At 54.5% G+C, this 27,854-nt stretch overlaps 2 protein-coding genes across 2 annotated transcripts in view; both read right to left on the reverse strand.

The window, feature by feature from the left end:
* The window catches only part of TSPEAR (thrombospondin type laminin G domain and EAR repeats), a 76,025-nt gene that overhangs the window by 9,312 nt on the left and 38,859 nt on the right, over positions 1–27,854 (reverse strand). The window contains exons 3-9 of the mRNA XM_081071815.1: positions 14,885–15,123; positions 12,805–12,895; positions 11,511–11,664; positions 10,437–10,568; positions 9,552–9,778; positions 7,574–7,760; positions 6,285–6,514 (exon numbers count right to left, since the gene is read on the reverse strand). Of these exons, the coding sequence (XP_080927941.1) occupies positions 6,285–6,514; positions 7,574–7,760; positions 9,552–9,778; positions 10,437–10,568; positions 11,511–11,664; positions 12,805–12,895; positions 14,885–15,123 (1,260 nt within the window). The remainder of the gene's footprint in view (positions 1–6,284; positions 6,515–7,573; positions 7,761–9,551; positions 9,779–10,436; positions 10,569–11,510; positions 11,665–12,804; positions 12,896–14,884; positions 15,124–27,854) is intronic.
* On the reverse strand, positions 18,031–18,738 carry LOC308506365 (uncharacterized protein; the record flags this gene model as incomplete). The annotated part of the gene is made up of 3 exons (XM_081069750.1): positions 18,031–18,186; positions 18,252–18,376; positions 18,477–18,738. 3 exons carry the CDS (start codon positions 18,736–18,738, stop codon positions 18,031–18,033), a joined length of 543 nt encoding a protein of 180 aa, XP_080925876.1.

Genomic DNA, 27,854 nt, shown 5'->3' on the forward strand with positions numbered 1-27,854 from the left:
TGGGTCCTGGCTTTGATGGAACAAGAATCGGGCCTGGAAGTGCTGGGGTGAGGGAAGGGGAGGCTGGGGCACTGCCACACGGAAGGCAGGTGGCCCCCAAAGGACCCTAGGGGTTGCTGCCACCCCCGCTGCAGGGTGAGGCCCCGTCCCAGGAGGCTGCAGAGAGCAGCACACTTCCCAGCCAACTACTGGGTGCCCCTCCGAGCTGCCCCTCCAAACCGTGCCCCTCCCCCACCTGCCTGGACCACTGGCAGCTGCTGCCTCACACAACAAGCAGAGGTCACTGGCGGCAGAGGCCTGTCCTCTGAGCACCTGGGCAGGTCACGCTGGGCAGTGCCGACCATGACGTGGCCTCCACACCACCCCCGATACAGATGGGGATCTCCACCCAGCTCTCTTGCCTTTCTTTGCATTTGTTTCTGGACGTTTACACGTGGTGGAGACTTTCCAACAAGCCTGCAGCTACCACGCCACTCGCACACCACCGGCCACTCAGCCGCACCACCAGGCCTGCCCTCCTCACTGAGCCTCTCCTGGGCCCCTGGGCACACAGCCGCCCTCCTGCTCCAGGCCCCCGCCGCGCTGGGTCCTCATTTCTGCCAGCGGCACATCCACCAGCCTAGCCTCCAGGCCACAAACCCGAACCGAGAACCTTGGTCAGTGGCTCCCCTCTCTCGTCCCCTACCTCCCCCTCCTCATCCCATCCCCTCCATTTGATGGCATGACCACAGCCCCACAGCTGTCACTCAGGGAGCAAAAACCCCAGCAGCTAAAGTCTGAGTCTCCGTGGACGGAGCCGCTCCCTCCTGGACACACCCAGCTCGGGCCTCCTCTGGTCCAAGAGGGAGAAGACAAGCGGTGGAAGCCTGGGTGTCTGCCACCTGGAGAGGGTTCTAGGTGGGAAGGGAAGGGAAGAAGGGAGAGCCAGGGGGCAGGGCAGAGGAACGTGTCGCTGGGTGGGCAGCCGGCCTCCCACTCCCACCAGGGCCTGGATTCCTCGTGGTCTGTGCAAACAGTTTGCAAATACCCACCCGAACCTCGCCGGCTGGCCGAGCACTCAGAAAGGACTCCCTTTGCTGGCAGCCCCTGTCCCGGCACACGCTCTCTGAGCACCCTGCCCCTCCTGCTCCAAAGCTCACAGTCAGGAAAGATGTTGCAAAACTCCAAACGAAACAGTAAACACATTGAGGCATGTCCAGGGCTGAAAGCATTTAAACACAATAGGAAAATGCTGGCAAACCATGAAAGTGGAATTTGGTGGGTTTCAGGCATTACCGAGGTGTGAAGAGATGTGGCTTTTACAAGAAGGCGGCCTCCAGGCAGGGCCCTCCCTGGCCATCTGCAGAGCCCCGAGCTGCCGGAGCAGCCCCCCAGTCCTGGCCCTGGGGCTGGAGAGGCGCTGTGTCCCGGCCACTGCGTGTCTGCTACTGGACTTCTTGCAAGCCCTTGGCTCTCCTGAGGGTCACATAGCCTGGAGGAGGCCTTGCCTTGGCTCAGCTGGCCTCTTTGTGCCCCTCTGCTTCTGGCCTCCCTTCTGAGGATGCCTGTGTGTCCAGGGCTTGGCACAGACTGGAGCCAGCTCTCAGATGCCGCCTGAAAATGCAGAGTGGCTGCCACCTTCCAGGCCGGCTTGTCTACCACCACTGACGTCACCCAGGATGGAGTCCTGTAACCACATTCCAGAACTGCCTCCCACCTGCCCCCAGAGCAGGTGAAGAAGACCCAGGTGAGTCTGCTCAGCGAGGCTCAGCGTCTGTCCTGATGCTTTTTGATGAAGGGCCGGTAGTGTGGGCCACACACACAGGGAGGGGAGGAAGCAGCTCAATGTGTAAGCTCGTCCAAGGGCACAGACTGGGATCCGCCTGGATGACACAGGCCTGGAGGAGGGACCGCAAGTGGGCACAAGGACACCTGTGGTCAACTGGCCCTTCCACTCACCACCGTTTGTCCCGGCCAGGTCCTCGCACTTCCTAGACTCAGTTTTCTCATCTGGCAAATGGGTCTCAGATGGATCACAAGCCAGCTGAGTATGTGCAGCCACCGACCTCCCTCCAAAAATCTCTGTAAATGGCAGAAAGGCTTTTCAAGAAGGGGAACGAGAAAGGTTGCCACCAGTAGAAATTCCAGGGGTTCTGGCTGAGGCTGTCGGGAACGAAGAAAAGCATGTCCCGAGCCCAGGGCTATGGGATCGTGCCTACTCGGGAGCAGCAGCTTGTCCGTGGTCTAGGGAGACCCTCTGCTTCCTGGAGGGCAGCGCTGGCATTCTCCCTTCATGCCCTGCACCCAGGGTGAAGGTGTGGGCCTCTACCCTCCTTCCACCACCATCGCCCTTCTCCCTCCAAGCTGTTCCCTCCAGTGCTCCTGGCCACAGCACAACATCATTCTCGCAGAGCCAAGGCCATGCCAGGTTGCTTCAACGGCAGGATGACCTCCGTGCTTTCCCAGGGGTCAAACAGACGCTCCGCGTGGCTCACTTCACACGTGGAACTGCTTTTCAACAAGTTCCTAGCTGCATCTTCCGAAACTCCTCCCTCCCTTCTTCCCTGTTTTGGGGACAAAGCATCTTGGCACACAGCCATGTCTTCCAACTCCTCACTGGTCCCCCCCACCCCCAGGAGCCCGTTCTCTCTCCTGCTCCCTGAAGCCGCTTCCTGTGATTGTCACGTCTTCAGGGCTCTCCTGGGGGTCCCACCCGAGTGTCTTTCCACTGAAGTCTGTGCTTCCATTACACCTTCAGGTGTCCAGCCCATGAGTGTCCATGGAGTCCCCGTCGTGTCCCATCACCCTCCCCCCTGGGTGCTCCCACCGAGCCCCCAGGGCTGACAGGCTCTAGAATGGACACTGGTTCTCATTCTGGAGTCACCACCATCAATGGCTGGCGCCACCACTTCCCGTTCTGGTTTCGTGCTCTGGTTGACTCCCACGTTTGTCGCCTTCCAGGGGCTTCCCCACGTTTCCCAGAGCCTCACGCCGGTAGGCTGGATCAGGTGACCGCTGCCAGCCAATGGGCGTCGAGCAGAAGTGAGCACACGCCCTCCCAGGCTGGGGAGTGAGAGCAGATCTCTGTCCTCTGTGTCCACAGGTTTCGTCACGGCAAGTTTCGTGTGGCTCTCGTCCCCTAGGTCTCAGCGCCCTTTCTATCTGAAGGTTCATGTCCCAGAGATCTTAGGGTTTTTCTTTGGTAATTCCATTGCTCCCTTCTCCCCCTTCACTCTTTCTAGAACTCTGGTTAGCCAGCTCTCAGATCTCCTGATGGATTCTATCTTTTCTCTCTGTTCTACATTCTAGAAGATTTCTTTACCTTTATTTTCCAGTCATGCTGGAGGGTCTTCCTGTCATGCCAGCAATCGCATTTTTATATCCATGGACTCTTTCCTGTTCATGGCATTCCGTACTTAGCTCATGAGTGCGATATCCTCTTGGATAATTCCGAAGACAGTCATAATTTTTAAATACTCTTGTTTCCAGAACCAGCCGTTTCTCCTACTGTGGGCACGTGATCTTTCCGCCGACTCCTCTGTATTGCAGTCTCCTGTCTAGCACCTGGAGACCCCTAGTTGTCTGAGTCTGTTCAGTGGTCAGGATGGCAGGCTGTGCCCTGGGGACCTGGGGCCTCTGGCTGTGGCCCTTGATGGCCCTCCTAAACTGGTCTTTTGTTGTGTTGTATCTTCTTGTTCAAATGTAGGAGATTTAGGGTCACAGTGTTGGTACCTGTAGAATGACAACCCCAAACTACAGTCCCGCCCCCTGCAGGGACTCTGTCCGTACCCCAGGCCTGGTCTGACAGCCCTGCCAATGACCTGTGTGGTTCACCAGAAGCCACGTGCTGTGCTTTCTATGCCAGGTTGTGGGAGCCTGCTGCCAGGACCCACAGCGGTCTGTCGCCTGTCCCCGCTCATCCCTTACAAACTGGGAAACAATCACTGAATCTCCTTTCAGAACAGTCTTCAGTTCCTACGGTCATTCCTCCTGCACAGGTTCCAACCCCCCCCCACATTCTGGCCGGGCTGGGCGCGGCCCCATAGGGCAGCCCACACCCCTCAGGCGTTGCAGACCCACATGCGATTAATTTAGAGCCCTTGGGCTTCCCACACACACTGCCGTCCACCTGCCACCATCTGCTGCCCAGGCCTCTACTCAGCCCCTTCACTCTGCGGCCGCCACGTCTCGTCCAGGCCCTGCTGTCCAGGCGTCTTTGGGAACCTGATTTTACCACCCAGGTGTGCAGGCCCAGCCCCCCTCAGCTCCTGCCACTTTCCATATCCAGTCCCACAGGCCTGGGGTCTAATCCCAAGTCAGAGGTTTGGCCACCCCTTGGGGACCCCCTGCCAGCCCATTACTGAATACTCTCAAATCAGTGTGTACATGTACCCAAGCCACATGCTTATCTCACCCAGGACATCTTAGCCTCCGTACGATACCACAGCAGTGACAAACATCACGTCAGGAGCTCGTATTGGAGGCAGCAGCACCCCACTCTGCCCGGAACAATTCCCAGAACCTCCATGCCTGTTTCCCACGGGAGAGAGGGGACAGGTGGCAGAAGTTACCTCACAGGGCGGCTTGGAGGCCTGAGTGGCAGAAGCAGTTCAGCTCGTGGCACAGGCGCTTTATGAGACCATTGCTCAGCAAGCTTGAACCACTGTCACCACTCACCTCCCAAGACTGAGACCGTTAGAAAGTGGATGGCTGCAGGGATAACACCTCATCCCAGTCCGGCTTCTTCTAGCATACCACACCCCCAACCCTGTCTCAGGAAACAGCTATTTTGGAGGCTATTGACCTCCTCATGCCGTGAAACTTGGGGTCACCTGGGTCACAGCCCCCACAGCCTGATGCCCACAGTAGCTGGAGGGTCAGTAGAGTGGCTCCTGCTCTCTCAGCGCCTGCCTCCCACCCTCCCACGGGCACCCATAGGCCCTGGGCTGCCCCTCCTGCCAGTTCCCATACCCTCTCTCTGGGCTTGTCCTAATGTCTCTTGCCCAGGGAGCCGACCTGACATGCAGAGGAGCTCCTAGAGCCCTGAACTTGGCTTTGTCGGGGCTGCACTGTGTGTGCATAGCCGGACAGCCGTGCCCAGTCCTCAGCGGGCCTGGTGGCCCCAGTGCAATTCCAGTGACTGAATGAAGGACATTAATGGCATGGTGGTTCCCGGGGACCTAGCCAGCCCTTAGCTAGGTCCCCGGGGACCCGGGGCTCATGCCCTCTGCTTCTTGCACTGCTCTCATTTCTCTTCGTGTGTGTGGGGGCTCCAGGACTCCCGATTCCTCAACTTCATCTTCCCCCTCTTGTTTGCAAACAAACATGCCACCTCCACCACCTGCCACCTCCAGGCTCATCTGTGTAGATGGTGTGGCTGGAATGTTCTGGACTGCCGTCAATCACTTCAGCACAAAACCCCCACCAGCCTCTCGGCAAATGCAGGACTGCTTAGCAAACGTGGCTGCCCTCCCCACTTCCCTGGAGACCCCACAGGAGGGGCGGTGGGTCCCCTGCTCTGCTCCCTCCTCCACCCATGACTGCCACCCTCGCCGGGGACAGGGACACTTGAGCAGTCGCTGTGTGAGGCTCAAGAGCCCTCAAAGCACTTTTGTTAGTGAAGGAGGGACACATAAGTGAGCAAAGGCATGTTCCAGAAGGATGTGAGGAAGGAGTCTCCTGTTGGTGTTGGCAGTGACGGCCTCTCCATCACGTGGAGACAGAGTTCCCTCCACTCTGTGAGGAGAATGGACGGCAGCCAGGCCCACGCACGAGCCTGCAGTGACCACACCCACACCCCACCCAGCCTCCATGCTTCCCCTGCCCATTCTCGTCACCCAGCCTGGGACACATGCAATTCACGGGGCATCTGGCACCGTCCCACACTACAAATGCTTCCGCAGCCTTCCCTCAAAGGCCCCACCAGCCAGCCCATGGCCACTGGAACCAGCTGAGGACACTGAGGTCTGAAGGAGAGCGCTGCCTGGCTGCCCAGGGCAGGAGCCTGGCAGCCACACAGAGGCAGGTCACACAGCGGGGCGGCCAGGACAGTGTGTTGCCAGCGGGAGGACAAGGCCTGGGCTCCCTCCCCTGCCTCACATTAGGGCTCCTCAGGCCCTTTTTAGGTAACGGGGGCTGTGGTCAGAGCCTTATACTGGGGAGGTGCCTGGGTGGAGGGCACGGGTGGCAGTGCATACCCGGGCTGGCCCTGGCTGCGGTCCCCCGGTCGGTCCCGTGTCACCAGGCACTAATGCGGCATAGAGTGCGAGGCCTGGCGGGGTGCACAGGCGCGTGCCGTCCCTTACCAGGAAGGACTGGAAGAGCTGGAAGGCGCCGAGCAGCCACACGTACAGGTGGGACTGCACCTTCGTGGACGTGCCATTGAAGGCATTGGCCACCACCAGGAACGAGTAGGGCCCCACGGTGAAGAACTCCCAGTCGTAGGCGCCGCACGTGGCAATGGTCTGGTTGGGCTCGAACAGCCGTGTCCTCGGGTTCCACTTGTAGATGACACTGTCGATATTGTGGTTGTCACCTGGAAGCCAAGCAGCTGCAGTGAGGGAGGGGACCCAGACTTCCTCCCCGTGGCCGACACTGCCCAGGGCCCCTCAGCCTGGCCTGCCATCCAGCCGGGCCGAGGGCTGCTCTGGCCAGGTCCTGCTCCCTTCTGCACCCGTCACTCCCCAGCGGTGATGCCCTTCGTGGGCCATTCCTCCTACCCACCATCAGATGGACACCCTCAACGGCCCCCCCTTCCAATAACTCCAGGTTCTTGGAGGTGGGATGCCCCACTGCACCTCCAGCCTCCCCTCTCACACTGCCCGGTGTCCCCTCGCTCCCACTGTCCCCTACAGGTCAGGCACTGTGCTCCTGGAGCCCCCTTTGGGCCAGCCTGTCCTGGAGCACTCACTCACACTGGGGGGCACTGGTGAGGTCCCCTGTCCATCAGTGGGTGGGGGGACTCCTCCCCAGGCCCCCCACAGAGCTCCCTGGAGGGTCTCAGACTCAGGTGAACTCTGACTCATGGAGTCTGCCCACGGCCTGAGCTAGAGACACCCCATATGGCTGTCTGGGGCCTTGGACTCTGTGCAGCCCTCGAGCCACAGGATGGGGAAGGGTCTTCTTGGTCACTCAGGATAGTCACTGGCCCAGGATGACGTTTGCCTGTTCCTGGCCAGCCTGTCCGCCGCACACACGTGTCACGTGGACTTTGGGTACAGACGGGTGAGCCTGTTCTCGGAGAAATGGTGCCTGGCCCTCCCAGTGGCGCCCCCAGCCTGCCACTGGGCCTCCCGCTCACAGAGCTCACCTTCCCGCTTGTGTCAGCCACACACCCGCAAGGGCAGGTTGTCTGGCTAGTGAGTCTGTGCAGCCAGGTGCCCCACATTGCCCTGTGGGCAGGGACAGACCACATGTCTGTCTTCCGAAATGGACAGGTGAGGAGGTGCTCAGGTGTGCTCACCCTTAGAGGCCACCATCAGGACTTGTGCTGGTGTGATTTATTGTCACTTTTAACGGGAGCAAAATGAGCGGGCAGGTGAGTCATGCCCCGCCCGAAGCGGTTCCCTTCCGGGCTGAAGGCCACGGCCCCTACCTTCCCGGTGGTTGGCCACGGCCAGGAAGTGCTCCCCAGCCACCTCAAAGGCCTCCCAGTCCCGGGCGCTGTGGGTGGGAACCCTCTGGTAGGGGGTGAACCGCAGCTTTCTCTGGCTCCATTTGTAAATGACGGAGAACTCCTGACCCTTTTCATTGGGGTCAAAGTTGGCCACAGCCAGGAAGATCTGAAAGACAGGGCCCGAGACACTTGGTTCTTCTAGGTTCTCCTTCTCGGCGCCAGGGTCTGGCGCGGAAGGCGTCTGAACATCAGTGTCTCTGCCCGCAGGACGCGGGACTGGCTGAGCGCCCGCCTCCGTGGCTGCCGGCTTCGGTGGGCCAGCAGCCCTGACTGCCCACCTTTGCTCCTCACATTTAAGACCTTCGATCATGTCCGAGTCCGCCAACCTGCCGCTGCCATTTCTATCTCCCGAACCCAGGAAAAGCTTTGTCACAAAAATGTTTTTGTCACCAGGCCTGGAAAGGTGAGTACCCCAGTAAACCCTGCATCTCCTTGGGTGAGCGGACAGATTTTCCTCTTGTTTTTCTGAATTTCCCAATTGTTCTTTCATGTAAAGTTATCATGTTTTATAATGCAAACATAAAAACCTTTGAAATATCATCAACCGAATAACCAGAGAGTGAGTCATTCCCTCACCATGCTGGACCTGGAGCAAGGACTGCAGTGGGATGCCAGGGACATGGGGGCAGGGTTTGTCTGTCCCCTGTGGGTGGGCCAAGGGGCGGGTAGCACTGTACCCAGCACACGTGTGTTGGTGAGTGAATGACTGGGGGACAAGCATGGGAAGGTGTGGGGACAGAGCCCCAGAGAGCAGTTTCCAGGCTCTCAGCCTCACATGGAAAGGTGCTGGCTGGGTTATGAGATGGCCGTCCGCTGTGATCGCTGGCCATCACCTGTAACCAGCTGGCCATTAGCCACTACTGTTTTGTATATAAAGCCGTGGTTACGCTAGCCAGCGCACATTGCAGTGGATCCTCGTGTGGATCCTACTTCCTGTGTCTTGCCCAGCAGTCAGTGAGACTGGGGTGCAGGAAAACCACTTGTGGGGGTACTGGCGGAGGTTTGCTTCTTGTGTCTCCACCAGCCGCCATCGAGACGATAGTGGTGTGAACCCCCTACCTGTGGCTCCGTGGGTGTGCCTTTTCGGCCTCACCATGTCCTGCCTTCACCTGCCAGGAGCGGGAGCTGAGTCCCTGCATTACAGAAGGTATCCCCGCGAAGGAGCTGGTAGAGAAGATTAATCAAGACAGGGGTGGGGATGGCATCTCTGAGACCCTCCACCTGCGGGCCCTCTGCTCAGTGCAGCCCTGACCGGAAAGGGGGGCTGTCTACAAGAGTCTCACACCCCAGGGCCCCTGGGGCCCAGGTCTCACCCTCCGTGCCTGTACCCCTCTGTCTGGACACAGCATGACCTCAATGTTTGTGTTGCCATTCTGAAATTATTTCTGCATCGTTAATGGGTCCAAAAGACCACAACAAGTTTTTAATTTAGTACTGATGGATCTACAGAAAACTGGGTGGCATCTTAGAAATGACCTTTCTTCTGTCACGTAGGGAGCTGACAGGTTTTCTCAACGTCACAGTCTGGATTTAGAGACACAGCTATGTAAGCGTGTGACCGTGAATGATGTTGGGAACCTGAAAGGCTTTAGAAGCAGCAGAAATACTACGTAAAGAGCCCCAACCTTTAGACCAGGGCTGTCCAAACTTTTTTCAATGGTTTTCACCAAGGGCCATATGCGGTAAAATACACAGACAGCCGGGCCACTCACTCGAGGTATTGCCTCACCTGGTTTATTTAAGTAAACTAAATATATTTTTGGAATTTGCTGCGGGCCAATTAACAATGGATTGCGGACCGCAGTTGGCCCAAGGGCCGCAGTTTGGACACCCCCGTTAGATTCTGTGCAGTTTTCCAGCTGAGAAAGGACAGAGGAAGTCACCGCAGCGGACTTGCCTTTCTCCCGATGGTGAAGTGCCTCCAGGACTGTGCTTGCTGCGTGGGGATGTTCTGGTACGAGGCGAACTTCCCGTCTGTCCACTTGTAGATGGCGGACGTGGTTTTCCGATTGGCCGTTGCCATGAAGAGCCCGGCCTCGGGGATGACGAAGACCTCGAGGCCCAGCGTCTCCGAGTTGGTGTGCAGGCTCTGGTACTCTTCCACATAGTCCAGTTTCTCTTTGGCTTGTCACAGAGATGGTGAGACCCCTTAACACTTCCCGGAACGGAAGCCCGAGGAGTCTTGGGAGTGCGGCCCCCAGCCCTGAGCTGTGACCCCGGGGCATTAGCGTGGGCCATGGGCGCCAATCCACCCTCATGGGTCTGTAGGGCCCCCAGTGACACTCACGGGGAGGACTCCAGGGGTCCAGTCCTTATGAGACATTTCCCACGCTCACTGCTGCCAGAAAAGGCTGTGCCCTAAACTAGAGGGTGGACTCAGGATCTTGCGAAGGGCCCAGCTGGAGTGAATTCCCTTCTCCTGCAGACACCCTGCCGGGAGCAGGCATGGCCACCTGTACTTGCCCTACCCACAACAGGGATGGACAGCTGCAAGGGCTTGCTACAGCAGTAACACCCTGGGGTTCCTGCATCCAAGGGCACACAGGGTGTGAAGAGAACGAGTGGGCCCCACGAGTGAGGCCAGCCCCCCAGGGGTCCCGTGCTCTTCCCTGGACGGGGCTGAGGGGAAATGACACACCCTGCCAGCCCACGTATGGTGCCCAGTGGACACGCAGTTCCAGTTAAATGCACAGGCTCACTGCTCTGGGTGGGGTCGTTCCCTGTTCTGAGCAGACACCCTCTGTCACCAGAGCCCCAGTCATGGCTGCCCAGCCCGCCTCACCTGCCAACACAGAGACCCACTCGCTGCCCACGCACAGGTACAGCCCCTTCCGGCCAGCGTCAAGCCAGAACTGCACATCCTCCGCTTTGGTGCACGGAGGCTGGGATCCCAGCGTCACCTTCATGTTGGTTTCTGGAGGGGACACGGAGGAGGAGTGTCCGGTGGGAATGTGCTCCTGGCAGGGGCGGTCCTGCCTTTGCCTTTGAGCTGGGCTGCCAGGACCCATTCCGGGGTCTTAGACGAGGCCTCAGGAGGCAGTGAGACCCGAGCAGGTGGCCTGCCCCATGGTCTGCACACGGGCAGGACGTCCTAACACTCCCTGCTGGCCCCAGAAGACCGCAGTCTTCACCTTCATCTCCAGCTCTTCTGAAAACCCTTTGTGATGCAGCTGCCTTGCTCACCTCCCTGGGACATATGTTCACTTAAACTTCCATTTTGCTTAGTTCTCACGCCATCATTCCTGTCATTATACTTCCCTCTCAGGTCAGGCACACATGTCCTACTGATGCTACTTGGCCACCTCAGAGCCTTATCTGTACTGCAGCTGGGCCCCGTGGCCGGAGCACATCCTTGACCCCTCACAGTGCTCAGCCCAGGCCTGGGGTGGACGCCTGCCCCCAGTCTCCTCCTTGTGCTCAGGGTTTGGGAAACATGACTCCAGGACTGGATTGCATGGTCATCGACCTGAAGGGGCGCCCCTGACCTGTGAGGCTCGGAGACAGTCAGGCTGCCCCCCCACGTCCTCGGGGGTGGGGGTCGGGGACTTGGAATCTCTACAGCAGGTGGTTTAAATAAAAGTCAACATTGTAAGTCACGTTGGGAAGAGGTAGACACACACTAGCAAAAGCAAAGCCAGGGACCCTCTGGCCTGGGGGTTCATGGAAAATAAAAATGTACCTCACGAAACTTGGGGTCCCCACAGGGATGGAGGCTGAGGTTTGGATGGCTGCCAGAGAGGGATGAGGAGAAAGGACCCCAAATGCTGCTGTGGGGGGAAATCAGGCAGCAGGCAGAAGGCAGAGACTCAGGAAGAGGAAGCCTTGGCATGTGGGGCTGGCAGCTTTGACTACTAACCATAGGGGTATTTCAGCACCTCATTGTCTGCCGGCCTCCCCGTGAGGCCCTGCAGGACCGGGGGGATGGACAGCACGATGTCGGCATTTCTGCAGGGGCACAGCTGCGCAGTGGCGTCTGAGCCGGGCAGCAGGACCAGCTGCCTCACCAGGCCCTGCAGAGAGAGGGCAGCATGTTAGGACCTTGGGGGATGGTGGGACGGGGGTGAGCCTAACCATCTCTTGAGTTGGGAGAGAAGAGGCTGCATAGTGGTTATGGGGAGCCCTGGGGCATGCTGGAGAGCTGGACATTCTTCCAAGGTAATGAAACCACAAAGGAGTTATTTTCTGTGGACTAAGCTAGAGCGGCGGGCTTGTATCACTTACCCATCCTTTGTCTACCTGTCTATCCATACATCCTGTCATATCCATCCATCCATCAATCCATCCATCCATCCATCCATCCATCCGATTACCCACCCATCCACCCCACCATTCATCATCTGTCCATCCGTCCATCCCATCCATCTACCCTCCCACCCACCCACTCATCCACCCATCCATCCATCCAATCATCCAGCCGTCGTCCATCATCCATCCATCCATCCATCATCCATCCATCCATCCATCATCCATCCATCCGTCACCCACCCTCCTACCATCTTTCCATCTGTCCATTCATCCAGACACCCTGCCACCCACTCATCCATCCACACATTGATCCATCATCCATCCATCCATCCATTCATCCATCCATCCATCCATCCATCCACACACACATCCATCCATCATCCATCCATCATCCTTCCATCCATCCATCCATCCATCCATCCATCCATCCATCCATTCATACATCTATTCATCATCCATCCATCCATCCACACATGCCATCAGTATATATTCACAGAGCACCTGCTATGTGTTAGGCATGGTTCTAGACACTGGACACACAGGGAATTAAAGGCCCTACCCTCATGGAACAAGGTACCCTCACCTGCACTCTAGGGGAAAGGCAGACAGTGGGTAAACACATAGCTGGTCTGAGGGTGGTCAGGGCTACAGCGAAGAGTCAACTAGGGGAGGTGTCTGGGAGGGCTGTGCATGGGCTCATCTGCTCAGAGTGAGGAAGGCCTTTCTCTGTAGTAGGAGGACACAGAGTAGGGCCCTGAGGTAGAGTGGGGACCCGTGTGCCCAGAGGAGGGAACAGCGATGCAGGGGCCATGTCGGGCGTGGCTGGTGTATGTGAGCCGTGTGTTCCCCATTCCCGTCTGCCACACCCAGCAAACTGTCTGCTGTCCAGAGCACTCTACACTTACTGTGAACAGGCCTTTGGTCCTCCTCCGGCTGCCGATGAAGAACCGGGCTCCTTGCATGGATAGGGTGGCCGGGAAGGGCACGTCAGCAGTGCTGAAAACCGTGGAGGAAGGTTTTAGGGCCACAAAAGAGCAGCTGGCAGAGGCCATTTCCGTAGAAAATGACAGGGCAGTGCCCCCTGAGGGTGTAACGAAGCTTAAACGAAGGGTGCTGGGCAGCTTAAATAACAAATTAATTCCCTCCCAGTTCTGAGGGCCAGAGTCCAAAATTGATGTGTTAGCAGGGCCATCTCCTGCTGAAGGCTCTAGGGGAGGGTCCTCCGTGCCCCTTCCTGCTCCTGGGAGCTTCTGGAGTGCCCTGCTTTGTGGCCGCATGGCTCCAGTCTCTGGCCTCGTGGTCACACGCCTTTTCCTTCTCCTCTTCTTATAAAGACACCAGTCACTGGATCAGGGCTCACACCTCCAGTGTGACCTCAACTTAACTGGATCACATCTGCAAAGGTGCTGTCTCAACAAGGTCCCATTCCCAGGTCCTAGGGGACATGAATCTGGGGGGACACCCTTTGTCCCAGGACAAGGTCTTCTGCAAAAGCACAGGCTGTGGAGGTGTTCAGTGGCTCTTTGCCATCTCACGGGGACCTCCAGTGGCTTCTACCTGTGCAGGGTCCCTAGCCCCACCACCCTCCACTGAGCCCTGGCGGGACAGATGATGTCAAAGCAGGAGACGGTTCTCCCTGGTGACTCGGGGGTGTTGGAAGACGTGACCGGAGTTGGGTCTTGATGTGCACAGGGGGGCCGAACTCTGAGGACAGGTGAGAAGGTGGACACCCTGCTGTAGGGGATGGTATGGCTGGAGCCTCTGAAGCCGAAAAGCCAGGCATGTGCGTTCCCCTGGTTGCCCAGGTCCCCTGGGCCATGAGTCCATGTCCTCTTGTGCAAACAGCTACTCCTTCTGGTCTTTCCATCTGGTTGCAGCTGGCCGTGGCGAGGCTGGCTCCTGACCACTGTCCCTGATCACCCTGGGTTGGCTTCCTGCGCCCTCCCCAGCACAGAGATGTCCCACTGCTGGCTCTCAGCACCTAACAAGCCATCATCCTGTAAAGGTCCCAATCTGCTTAGGGGCAGGGTGCGGGGCCGGTTGATAAGCCAGGTTTAAACAGTGTCTAGGAACGGACGGGTGGCTCAGTTGGTTAGAGCACAAGCTCTGGGCAAAGGGACTGCCGGGTTAATTCCCTCATGGGCCAGCGAGCTGCGCCCTCCACAACTAAGACTGAAAGGACAACTTGACTTGGAAAAAGTCCCAGAAGTACACGCTGTTCCCTGATAGAAGTCCTGTTCCCCTTCCCCAATAAATTCTTTAAAAAAAATAATATTTTTTTAAACACAGTGTCCAAATGTTATGGATTGTTTTTGTTATGGAATAAGTTTCATTACAACAAAGCAGGGTAAGAGTCTACCTTTGAAAGTAGTATTTGGTATAACGATAGATGTAATGTAAACGGGACCATTTTGATTAAAAAGTCTCCAGCCCCACTCAGCAAGGATGGCAGCTGAGGGCCTGTGTGGCTGTTAGCTGGCTGGGCAGCAGGGACTCACAGTCCAGGCCACAGGAACCAGGCGATGACAAGGTGATAAGGACAAGAGAGGATCTCAGGCTTCCGAGTGCTCAGTGTTGTGTCCAAGCTGCTAAGAATTACTCTGCGCATATCTTGAGTTTTAGTGAGGATTTGCCCCCTGGTCCCGGATGAGGGTGCTGAGTCAGAGAGGTTCAAGGACGTGGTGAAGGTCACACAGCAAGACCTGGGCTCCCAGCCTGGCTGTTTGGCTGCTGTCCCTCCACGGCCTGTTGCTGACGGTGACAGCACCCCGCGGGTCACGTGCCCCTGGCCACGCGCAGCCCACGCCGCCTGGACTCATCTGCAGCCCAAACCCTGGCGCCGCCGCGGCCCTTCTGCTCCGTGCACTTGCCGATGGCCCGGCCCCTCCCGTCACAGTGGGCGCCGCTGAGGACGGTCCCTCCACGAGCCAGACCCCGCTGGGGCTCCCACAGCACCACGCGACCCCCCGGCGTCCGGGTACCTACATGTCCACGGGGACGCCGCAGTCCATGGTGAGGGAAAAAGAGTCCTCAGACACGGCCAGGACCAGCGTGTGCCACTGGCTGTCCATCAGGGCCGGGCTGCGGAAGGACACGCGGGTCTGCCAGGCGCCGGCCGCGTCCTCGCGGAGGAACAGAAAGTGCAGGCGGGCGGGCGAGTAGCGCAGGCCCAGCAGCAGTGCGTCGGGCGCCTCCGCCACCACGGAGAACAGGTACTCGTTCTTCTGCAAGAAAGGGGGCCGGGGAGGGCGGGCAGGTGAGGGCGGGCGCGGGGGGGCAGGTGAGGGGGGGCGGGGGGGGGGGGCCAGCAGGGGAGGGCGGGCGGGGGGGGCAGGTGAGGGCGGGGGGGCGGACGGTGAGGGCGGGCGGGGGGGGGCAGGTGAGGGCGGGCGGGGGGGGGCCAGCAGGGGAGGGCGGGCGGGGGGGGGCAGGTGAGGGCGGGGGGGCGGACGGTGAGGGCGGGCGGGGGGGGGGGGCAGGTGAGGGCGGGCGGGGGGGGGCAGGTGAGGGCGGGCGGGGGGGGGCCAGCAGGGGAGGGCGGGCGGGGGGGGGGGCAGGTGAGGGCGGGGGGGCGGACGGTGAGGGCGGGCGGGGGGGGGGGGGGCAGGTGAGGGCGGGCGGGGGGGGGGCCAGCAGGGGAGGGCGGGCGGGGGGGGGCAGGTGAGGGCGGGGGGGCGGACGGTGAGGGCGGGCGGGGGGGGGCAGGTGAGGGCGGGCGGGGGGGGGCAGGTGAGGGTGGGCGGGGGGGGGGCCAGCAGGGGAGGGCGGGCGGGGGGGGCAGGTGAGGGCGGGCGGGGGGGGGCCAGCAGGGGAGGGCGGGCGGGGGGGGGCAGGTGAGGGCGGGCGGGGGGGGGCCAGCAGGGGAGGGCGGGCGGGGGGGGGCAGGTGAGGGCGGGGGGGCGGACGGTGAGGGCGGGCGGGGGGGGGCAGGTGAGGGCGGGCGGGGGGGGCAGGTGAGGGCGGGCGGGGGGGGGCAGGTGAGGGCCGGCAGGTGAGGACAGGACAAGTGAGGGCCGGCAGGGGGGGGCCGGCAGGTGAGGGCGGGCAGGGGAGGGCGGGCGAGGGGGGGCAGGTGAGGGCGGGCAAGGGGGGGCCAGGTGAGGGCCGGCAGGTGAGGGCGGGCAGGTGAGGGCGGGCAGGGGAGGGCGGGCGGGGGGGGGGGCAGGGGAGGGCGGGCGGGGGGGGCAGGTGAGGGCGGGCGGGGGGGGGCAGGTGAGGGCGGGCGGGGGGGGGCAGGTGAGGGCCAGCAGGTGAGGGCGGGCAAGGGGGGGGCCAGGTGAGGGCCGGCAGGTGAGGGCGGGCAAGGGGGGGCCAGGTGAGGGCCGGCAGGTGAGGGCGGGCAGGTGAGGGCGGGCGGGGGAGGGCGGGCGGGGGGGGGGCAGGTGAGGGCGGGCGGGGGGGGGGCCAGCAGGTGAGGGCGGGGGGGGGGGCAGGTGAGGGCGGGCAAGGGGGGGCCAGGTGAGGGCCGGCAGGTGAGGACAGGACAAGTGAGGGCCGGAAGGGGAGGGCCGGCAGGTAGGGCGGGGCTTACGGTGCAGTAACTATGTCTGTGATAAAACCAGGCGCAGTGCTCACACCCGGGACAATGGCTACTATCAACAGAAAACAGCAAGTGTCGGTGAGGCCGCAGAGAAATTGGAGCCCTCACGCCCTGTCAGTCGTAATGCTAAATGGTGCAACAGCTGGGAAAGTATGGAGGTTCCTCAAAACCTCAGTACAGAATTATCACATGATCCAGCAATCCCACTTCTGGGCACCCCCACCCCTGAAGAATTGAAAGCAGGGTTTCAAAGAGATCCTTCCACACCCATGTTCACTGCAGCCTTAGTCACAAGAGCTAAAACAGAAGCAACCTAGACATCCACCTGCGGATGGATAAGCAGGGTGGTCCAGCCATACAACGAATGTTATTCAGCCTTGGCAAGGAAGTCCTGACATGAACATGGAGGAGCCCTGAGGACACCATGCTCAGGAAATACGTCAGGCACAAAAGGACAAACACTACGATTTCACTAATGTGAGGTCCCTAGAGTACGCAGATGCATAGAGACAGACAGTAGATGTGGGGGCCAGGGGTGGGGGTTGCGGATGGGGAGTTAGCATTTCATGAGAGCAGGTTACATTCTGGAAAGATGAAAAAAGTTTTGGGGATGACAGTGGTGACGGTTGAACAACAGTGTGAATGTCCCTAATACCATTGAACCAGTGCGCTGAAACGAGCTTCAGGTTATGTGCATTTTACCACAATTTAAAAGCCACACACTGCTGCCACCATGGTGATGTCAAATTATGTGACCCCAGCAGCCCCAGGCACACGCTGGACAGAAACAATGTACGCTCGACTGTGTGTAACTGCAACTCCAAGTCTAGTAAGCTTTAGTCTAACACAAAAAGAAAAGAATTGAAAGGCATTCAACCTGAATGCCAAGCAGATCTGTAAAACAGCTACAGAATATACACTTTTAGCAAGTCTTTGGTCAACTCACACTGTGAACCCAATTCCATGCAACTATTATTCTACAGAAATTCAAGGCTCCAAGGTCCTAATAGGACTTAATGCCTGATTCAGCAAAATCCACAAAGCTCAACTTGGTCACATGGCCTCTGGCCACGCCATCACACACCACCCTGGGCGACAGCTAGTCCCACCAGTGACCCTGTCCCCCCAGAGGAGTTAGGCCACTGCCTTTTGGGATTTATTTCTCAGTCACTCATTCCTAGCATATAAGTGTGCGTGGAGGGGACCAATGTCTGGTCATAGCCGTGTGTCCCCACCCCAATGAGGTCACATGAGGAAGCAGGTCAGGTGATGAAGTGAGTTTATTGGGGTGCCCTAGAAGGTGCTGACACACTGAGAGTCAAGGTCAAGTGATTGACAGAGAAACTGGGAGTGAAAGACAGGTGACCCAGAGGCAGGAGGAGGCAACTCCTGGGAGGCAGAAGCCCGGGGAACAGTGAGGTCAGAGGTTCCTGGGAGTCAGAGGTCAGGTCAGGACACTGGGGACCTGGGAGAACCCCATCCTGGGTGGGATTGGCCAGCTAACACAGGTCAGGACCACACTGAGGGGCGGCTGGGGGGACCGCTCTCATGGGGTCTGCTGGAGCCTGCTTCCCCTGCGGTGACACGCAGGTCAGCAGCAGGACTTCTGGGCCGAGGCGGGGACACAGCAGGCAGTGCGGGAGCACACGGGGCGGCAGATGAGGGACATGCAGGAGGAGGGTCTGCAGCAGGACGACGGGGCTGGGCAGGGGGCAGCCCCAGAGCAGATGCGTGTGTAGTAGACAGGCTTGCAGCAGATGCGTGTGCAACAGGCAGGCTTACAGCAGACAGGTGTGCAGCAGGAGGGCTGACAGCAGCTGGGGACACAGAAGGGGGGCTGGCCACAACTGGGGACACAGCAGGAGGGCTGGCCACAACTGGGGACACAGTAGGGGCGCTGGCAGCAGCTTGGGACACAGCAGGGAGGCTGGCAGCAGCTGGGGACACAGCAGGGAGGCTGGCAGCAGCTGGGGACACAGCAGGGGGGCTGGCCACAGCTGGGGACACAGCGGAGGGGCTGGCAGCAGCTGGGGACACAGCGGAAGGGCTGGCAGCAGTTGGGGACAGAGCAGAGGGGCTGGCAGCAGCTGGGGACACAGCGGAAGGGCTGGCAGCAGCTGGGGACACAGCGGAAGGGCTGGCAGCAGCTGGGCACACAGCAGGGGGGCTCGCAGCAGCTCTCTGGACAGTCGTCCACCTGCCAGGAGGAGTCGGTGCCAGAGTCACAGGAACCAGGCAGGCAGACGCGGCTGTCATAGCTCAGGTCGCTGGAGCAGACGGACACGGTGGACGCGGCCATGGTGGGTGGTGGGTGGGAGGTGAGCTGGGAGGTGGTGTGAGTGTGAATGTGAGAGAGTGTGTGAGTGTGAGGTGCTCGGCTGTCGGCTTTTATACCTGCCTGGGTGTTTGTTTGAGGCTCCCCACGCCCGCCCTTCCTCCTTGTTATTTTGAGTACAGGCCTTAGAGGAAGCCCTTACTATTCTTGTTTATTTACAGGAATGAGGTGCTGGTTGTAAAATGGCTGCTGTCGTGGGAAACTGGATCGACCCTTCACCGGGGTTTGGTTTTCTAACACAGACAGCACAGGAAACACCACCGTGGAGACTGCCTGCTCTGCTCTCCAGATGTTCTCTGTGACGTTGTAGGTAAGGGTGTCCAACTCTCAGTGACCAGGCAGCACGGCGCTGGCATTGGGACACTGCTGCTCATCTGCTGTAGGACGTCCCAAAAGAGAAGGGCTGAAGATGGGCGAGACCAGGCACAGAGAGAAGTAGTATGATAAGTGGGAAAGCAGGCAAGGAGGGGTCTCAAAGCCAGCAGATTGACAGATGGAATATAGAGAAGAAGACCTAAGATAAACAGATGGTACTTCCAGATGATCCATAACTCATCACACAGGACTTCCAGAAAGGCAGAGCACCCACAGGGAGAAAGAACGTTTCCCAGAGCAGAAAGGAAACACGGGTCTTCAGATGTGGAGTTTGGACCAAACATGGAGCCAGATGAATGGAAATGGTCATTTCTAGATACACTGGTGAGATATCTGACACCAAACATGAAGACACATTGGAAAAGCTTCTAGAGAGATTGGCTTCGTACCCTAACTGGCCCGTCGAGATGCTGGAGACAATGGCACCGATCTCCCACATCTGAGGGAAATAAATGACTTCCATGATCTGATTCCACTAGGTCACCTGGTGTGCGGAACGAAGGCATTTCCCGTGACACAGTGGTTCTGAAACACTGCCTCTCACACACTGTGAATGAAAACATGGGCCAGCAAAACAAAACACAGACCGTAGACCCAAAGGGAAACAGAAAATAACCGAGCAACATGTCAGCAAAAAGCAGGTGAAGGTTCTGAGCTTCTTCGGGGAGAGGAAATTCATCTGCCTGGCCTTGCAGCACCAACGGACATACCCTTCCCCCCACCCCTCATTAACTCCCTCTTGGTGGCTGCAGGCCTACGACTTCGACAAGTGCACATGTATCACTGCACCCTACAAAACCATCTCATCACCCTCAAATGTTCCCTTGGGTCATTTCATTGCCACCAGCTCCCTTCATCTAAGACCCTTGGCAACCGCTTGTGCTGTCACCACACCACAGTTGCGTGTTTTCTGGACACCGTTTAAGTGGAGTCATATGGTATGTAGCCTTTGCGCTCTGGCTTCTTTCACTCAGCACAACGCACTGGGGAGTCGCTTTGCACCAACAGTTCATGTCTTGTCATTGCCAACTAGTGCTCCACTGTATGCACGTACCACTGTTGGTTTATTCAGTCAGTGGTTCAAAAACATTTTCCCTGTTCCCTGTGCTTGATAATTATGAACACGGCTGCTCTAAATATCGTTTGTATCCAGGTTTTGGCATGATAATGAGTTTGCATTTCTCTAGGGTAAACACCAAGGAGTGGGCTGGCTGCGTCACATGGTAAGTGCATGTTTAACTTGATAAGAATGCTAGCCTATTTTCCCAAGTCACTGTGACACTTTGCATTTCTCACACTGTATGGCCGACCGTTCCAGTTCCTCCACATCCTTGCCAACTTGGCAGGGTCAGTCTTTTTTAATTTGAGCCATTCTAACAGGTGTGTGGGGTATCTCATTGTGGCTTCAGCTTGCATTTCCCTGACAATTAACGGTGTAGAGTGTCTTTTTATATGCTTGTGGGCCACCCAGGTACCTTTCTGGTATTTCTTCCAATCTTTAGGCCCTTTTCTTTGTTATGTTTTATTGATGTTGAATTTTGAGATTCTTTATAAATTTTGCCTGTAAGTCTTTAGTCAAATGTGTGATTTGCAAATGTTTTCTGTAATTCAGGTGCTTATTTTATTCCGGTGATTCTCTTAACAGTATCGTTTGGAAAGCAAAAGAGTTTAATATTAATAAAGTGCTATTTTCATTTTTTTAAAGATCGTGCTTTTGATGTTGAATCTAAGAACTCTGGCTGACATAAGGTCACAAAATTTTCTGTTTTCTTCTAAAAGTTTAAAACTTTGACATTTTACATGAGTTTATGATCAATTTGATTATTTTTTTACATTAAGTGTAAAGTATGGCTCAAGGTTCCCCACTTTTTTTGCATATGGATATCTACTTATTCCAAATCCAGGCTGTGTCATTAACTTGCCTTGGCACGTACGTCAAAACTTGGTTGACTTTATTCGGGTCAATTTCTCTATTCTGTTTCATTCATCTGGGTACCTATCTTTTTGCCAACATCTCAATCTCATTGTCTTGATTATTATGGTTTTGTAGTAAATCTTGATGTCAGGTAGTGTAGTTCTTCCAATTTCGTTCCTCAGTTTGAAATTGTTTTGTCTATTTGAGATCTTTGTCTTTCCAAATAATTTTAGCTGCAGCCTGTTAATAACAACAACAAAAAAATCCTGCTGGAATTTTTATTGGGATTGCCTTGAATCTATAGATCAATTTGGAGGTAACTGACATAATAACAATATTTCAACCATGAACATGGTCTAGTTGTCCATTTATTTATGTCCTCTTTGATTTCTTTTATCAGTGTTTTTATAGTTCTCATTATGTACATATTATGTTAGATTTATACCTTTTCCATTTTTATTTTGTTGTAAGTCATACTCTTAAACATAATTTTTGTAATCCAATTGTTCATTGCTATTATACAGCAATACAATTAATTTTTATTATTTTAAGCTCATGTTCTTTAACCTTGTTATATTCTCTCATATTTCTAGGAGTGTTTTTGTAGATTCTTAAGGATTTTCTATGTGGAACATCATGACCTCTGTGAATAGACACCATTTTATGTCTTCACTTCCAATATGTATGCCTTTTATTTCTTTTTCTCACCTCTTTGCATTGGGGAGGACTTTTAGTGCGATGTTGAATAGGAATGGTGAGAGAGGGCATCTGTGTCTTGTCCGGGACTTAGGGGAAAACCATTGTCTTTTACAATTGAGTATAGTGTTGTCCGTGAGCTTTTGATAGATATCCTATATCAGGTTTGGATTATTTGTTTATTCTTAGTTCAATGTAAACTATTTTAAAATTAAGAAGAGGGAACACTTCCTAACTCATTCTATGAAGCCAGAATTACCGATACCAAAGCCAGACAAAGACACTACAAGGAAACTACAGACCAATATCCTTTACGAAAAATGATGCAAAAATCCTCAACAAAATGCTAGCAGACCAACTTAAGCAGATATTAAAAGATTTATGCACCATGACTAAAAGGGACCTATTCCTGGAGTGCAAAGAGGATTTTACATATGAAAATTTATCAGTGTAGGAGAACCAAGACGGCGCAATAGGTAAATGCTGTGCATATAGATATCTACCAAATAGGTAAACGCTGTGCTTACCTTCTCTCACAACCACATCAAAATTACAACTAATGTACAAAACAACCATTTTTGAGAATCACCTAAAATCAAGCTGAACTGCCGCCTTACAACTAAGGACGCACCGAAGAAGCCTAATCCAGACTGGTAGGAAGGGCAGAGACACGCAGTGGGTTGTTCCCACAGCCATGTGTGACCATTAAAGATCAGTAGGGCTATTTTGGCTGTGGGGGTCCCTCACTATCCTCTAGAACAGGGGTGTCCAAACTTTTTTCAATGTTTTTCACCAAGGGCCATATGTGGTAAAATACACAAATAGCCGGGCCACTCACTTGAGGTGAAGTATGTATTGCCTCACCTGGTTTATTTAAGTAAACTAAATATATTTTTGGAATTTGCTGTGGGCCAATTAAAAATAGATTGCAGGCCACAGTTGGCCGGCGGGCTGCAGTTTGGACACCCCTGCTCTAGAAGGACAAGAGATTCCAGCCCCAATCCAGCCCAGGGTTCCACTGCCGGGGAGAGAAGTCCCCTTAATTTCTCACTGTGAAAATCAGTGGAGATTGTGACTGAGTGAGACTCAGTACACCTGAACTCACAGGCACTCCTCTTAAAGGGACCATGTGCAGACTTACCAACAGAATCACTAGCTCTGAACTCCAGTGCTAGAGAAGCAGCTGGAGAGGCAGCAGGGACAAATGATGGGGAATTGAGTAGTCAGGCTTGGGACAAGGGGTGGAGAGGCTGCTTTCTCTTGGACAGGGGAGCTAGTGGAGGCAATTGTTTCTTTGTTGAGCCTTCCCCCTTTCTAGCCACAGGTGGCCATCATATTTGAGTCTCCACTCTTTGTTCACCACCCTGTTAATTTGAAACCTGGCCCTGCCCAACTTTCAGGAACACCCAAGCTGCTTTCTATGACTTTTTCATGTAGACCACATGCTTTGGCTCAAGCTGCAGAATTTCATAAGGTCTGTCAAAGGTTCATGGAACCCAGACAAGCAGCATCTTGATTGAGCATGTCCTGTACCTCTGGCTGAGCAGCCCTAAGATAGCACGAGCAACAACCACCTTGGTGCATGGCTTCTCCTCTCAAGGAGCTTCCAAGCACAGCATGGGCAGCAGCCCTCTGCGGATTTCTTTATGGCTCCTGCTGGGTGGCCCCAGATAGGGCAGGGGCTGGTGCTGAACTTGACCTACAGCAAACCCTCTCCAAGGTGGTCCTGGGGCTCGCACCCCCAGTTCCAAGCTTCAAAATGTTCTGGAGCATCACCCAGCCTCCTCCAAGTACAACAGACTCAAGGGGTGGATTGGGCAGGAACCAGAGTCCTGCTGAGGCAGATCCTACCCATTGGACCAGCCCCTGCACAACAGCTCTTCCACTATAGTCAAGACTAGTCCTCACAACCAGTGAGGCCAAGGGTCAGTCCCTCCTATTGATGTGCAGTTATCAACCAAGGCTCAACTACAAGAGGAGGGCACACACAACCCACACAAGGGACATACCTGGAGCACCTGGAGCATGTGGTGACCAGAAAGACTGCGCCACTGAAACCCACAGCACACCTACTACATAAGGCCACTTTAGCAAGACCAGAAGACATAGCAGCCCTACCTAATACACAGAAACAAACACAGGGAGGCAGCCAAAAGGGGAGACAAAGACATATGTCCCAAATAAAAGAACAGAACAAAGCTCCAGAAAAACAACTAAGCGAAATGGAGACAAGCAATCTACCAGATGCAGAGTTCTAACCACTGGTTATAAGGATACTCAGTGATCTCAGGGAGAACTTCAACAGAGAGATGAAAAGCATAAAAAAGAACCAGTCAGAAATAAAAGATACGATAATGGAAATGAAGAATATATTACAGGGAATCAACAGTAGATTAGATGAAGCAGAGGATCCAACCAGTGATGTAGAAGATAAGGTAACAGAAAACACCCAAGCAGAACAGCAGAAAGAAAAAAGAATCCAAAAAATTGAAGAGAGTGTAAGGGGCTTCTGGGACAATATCAAGCATATCAACATTCACAATATAGGGGCACCAGAAGGAGAAGAGAGAGAGCAAGGAATTGAAAACCTATGTGAAGAAATCATGACAGAAAACTTCCATAACACACATACAAGCTCAGGAAGCACAGGATGAACCTAAAGAGGCCACCACCAAGACACATCATAATTAAAATACTAAAGGTTAAAGATAGAGAGAATCTAAAAAGCAGCGAGAGAAAAGCAGTTAGTTACCTCCAAGGAAGACACCATAAGACTGTCAGCTGATTTCTCCACAGAAACTTTGCAGGCACGAAGGGAGTGGCAGGAAATATTCCAAGTGATGAAAAGCAATGACGTACAACCAAGATTGCTCTACCCAGCAAAGCTGTCATTTAGCACTGAAGGTCAGATAAGGAGCTTCCCAGACAAGAAAAAGCTGAAGGAGTTCATCACCATCAAACCAGTGTTACAAGGAATCTTAGAGGGACTTCTTTAACATAGTTGGGGGGTTAAGCATATGTGAAAGGGGAAGGGATTAAGAAGTACAAATTAGATAGGAATGGCGGGAACAGGCGGACTTCTTGAGTTCCCTTCCGGAACTTACCACAAATTGAAAAGCTATAATCCATCAAAGGACTCTCTGCTCATCACACAGAACAGCTAAGAGACTTGTAGGAGGATTACTGGAAAGTGGGCAAACTGGGCGAGCTGGGGAAGAGAAAAGGGAGCAGAGTGGAGACGCAGCCCACATCCGTGGATGCAGAGACACAGGGGGTCCCAGGACAGAACAGAGACCACAAGAGCCAGGAGGTGGGCTCTTCCCTGTGTCCCACAGCTGATCTCTCCTGCCCAGAGAGCAGCATATCCAGCGTTTGAAGCAGTAACCTCAGCTGAGACCTCCAGCTGGGCCCTAGAAAGGACAAAGGACATAAACACCATACTTGGGCCCCTTCCCCCACTTTCCCAATCCTACCCTTGCCCTTCCAGAGACTCAAGCTGGCCTCTGAACTGAACTGGCCTCTATCAGATTACAGAGGTGCTCAGGATCTGGGAGGATTTAGTTTGCAGCTGCTGTGACCCAGGGAAGAGTCTGCGAACAGTGTGACGCGGCTGGGCTGGGAGAGAGAAGACCCCTCCATCCCCAGCCCACCCTTTCTGGCCTGCCTAGGGCAGGGTAATTACAACTGCAGAGACACTCCCAGGGGTCAGCAGTAGGCGGCAGAGGCAGCTCGGGGCTTTCAGCAGCTCAGAAATCTCACACCCTCCACATACACACACACACACACACACACACGGAAGAAGTGCCCTAAGACTCAGGAGACCTGAGTACAGGGCTGGTTGTGTTACTTTCAGTGCGCATATGTTCAGGCAAGGGCAGAAACTGCACTGACTTTGTAAAAACTACCATCCAGACCCCATAGCCCCACTCATCTAGAACTTCAGTCCCAGGGTCACTCTGGGCACCAGGTGACTGGCTCTGCCTGCACAAGACACAGAGGACTCTTTGGTACAGCAGAGGAAAACCTGGAGATTACTTGGTGGGCTTAAGCCAAGACTGGTGGTGCTTTTTCTGTTTTGTTTTGTTTTTGTATTTTTGATATTTTTGCCTGTGTTGAGTGTGGGTTATTGGTTGTTTTTACATGTGAGTGTATTTGGTTCTTTCTTTGTTGTTGTTTTTGTTGTGCTTGGTGATTTGCTTTCTTCTCAAATTGCTCTACAGCAGGGCCCAGCCCAAGGGGCACAAGATTCAACACACCCAGAGGCCAACTGCAGACCAAACCAGAGTATTACCGGGTTTGACCTACCAGTGACACACCAGAGGGAATTCTCTACAGGCACAAGAGCCCATAGGGGCCAAGCCTCATTTGAGCTGTCAACCGTCATGCAGCAGAACACCCTGCGGTGGGCAGAGCCAAGTCTCACAACTAGTCAGCCTAGGAGTCAATCCCACCTACTGACAAGCCAAAAGCAATTAAAGATCAACTTTAACAGTACAATATACACAACACAAGAGTCACTTTGGAGTACACGCAGAGGAGAAGAAGGAAGTGGTGCAAGTCAAATATGAAGGACACATGTTACATAAGACAACCCAGCGAGAACTAAGAACCCTAGGGGATCTACCTAATACATCAAAGCAAACACAGAGAGTCAGCCAGAATGGGGAAACAAAGAAACATGTCCCAAATAAAAGAACAGAAGAAACCTCCAGAATTGGAACAAAATGAAATAGAGGTAACCAACCTATCAGAGACAGAGTTCAGAACACTGATGATAAAAATGTTTAAGGAGCTTAGTGACAACATAAAGACAGAAAAATCATAACGAACAACCAGTTAGAACTAAAGAATACAATAGCTGAAATAAAGAATACACTTGAAGGAATTATCAGCAGGTGTGATGAGGCAGAGGATCGAATCAGCTACTTAGAAGACAGGTTAACAGACATCACCCAAATGGAACAACAACAACAAAAAAGAATAAAAAACAATGAAGATGGTTTAAGAGACCTCTGGGACAACATCAAGCGCAACAACATGCGCATCATAGAAACACCAGAAGGTGAAGAGAGGGAGCAAGGGATCGAGAACATATTTGAAGTAATAATGTCCAAAAACTTCCCTAATCTGGTGAAGGGAACCGACATAAAACCCCAGGAAGCACAGAGAGTTCCAACCAGGATAAACCCAAACAGGTCCACACCAAGACACGTTATAGTTAAAATGGCAAAGGCTAAAGATAAAGACAGAATCCTAAAAGCAGCAAGAGAAAGACAGAGGGTTACATACAAGGGAACTCCTATAAGGCTATCAAATAACTTTTCTACAGGAACATTGAAGGCCAGGAGGGAGTGGCAGGAGATACTCAAAGTGATGGAAAACAAAGGCCCTCAACCTAGATTGCTTTATACAGCAAGGCTATCATTTAAAATTGAAGGAGAGATAAAGAACTTCCCAGAAGAGAATAAGCTAAAGGAATTTGTTAACACCAAGCCAGCTTTGCAGGAAATATTAAAAGGGCTTCTGTAAACAGAAGAAAGATGAAAACTAAATAAAACAAATAAAAAAACAAATAAAAAAAATGGCAATAACTATGTACCTATCAATAATCACTTTAAATGTAAATGGATTAATTGTTCCAATCAAAAGACATAGGGTGGCTGAGTGGATAAGGAAGCAAGACCCTTGTATATGCTGTATACAAGAGACTCACCTCAGATCAAAAGACACACATAGGTTGAAAGTGAAGGGTTGGAGTAAGATATTTCATGCAAATGGAAATGAGAAAAAAGCTGGAGTTGCAATACTTACATCTGACTAAATAGACTTTAAAATGAAGAACATATTAAAAGACAAAGATGGGCATTATATAATAATAAAGGGATTGATCCAACAAGAGGACATAACCCTAGTAAACATCTATGCACCCAACATAGGAGCACCTAAATATACAAAACAGATATTGACTGACATAAAGACAGAGATCAACAGTAACACTATCATAGTAGGGGACTTCAACACACCTCTGACAACAAGGGACAACAAGGGATTTTCTGTCCTCCAGACAGAAAATCAATATGGAAACAATAGTCTT

The sequence above is a fragment of the Rhinolophus hipposideros genome (assembly GCF_964194185.1).
Source record: "Rhinolophus hipposideros genome assembly, chromosome: 2".
In the NCBI taxonomy this organism is placed as follows: Eukaryota; Metazoa; Chordata; class Mammalia; order Chiroptera; family Rhinolophidae; genus Rhinolophus; species Rhinolophus hipposideros.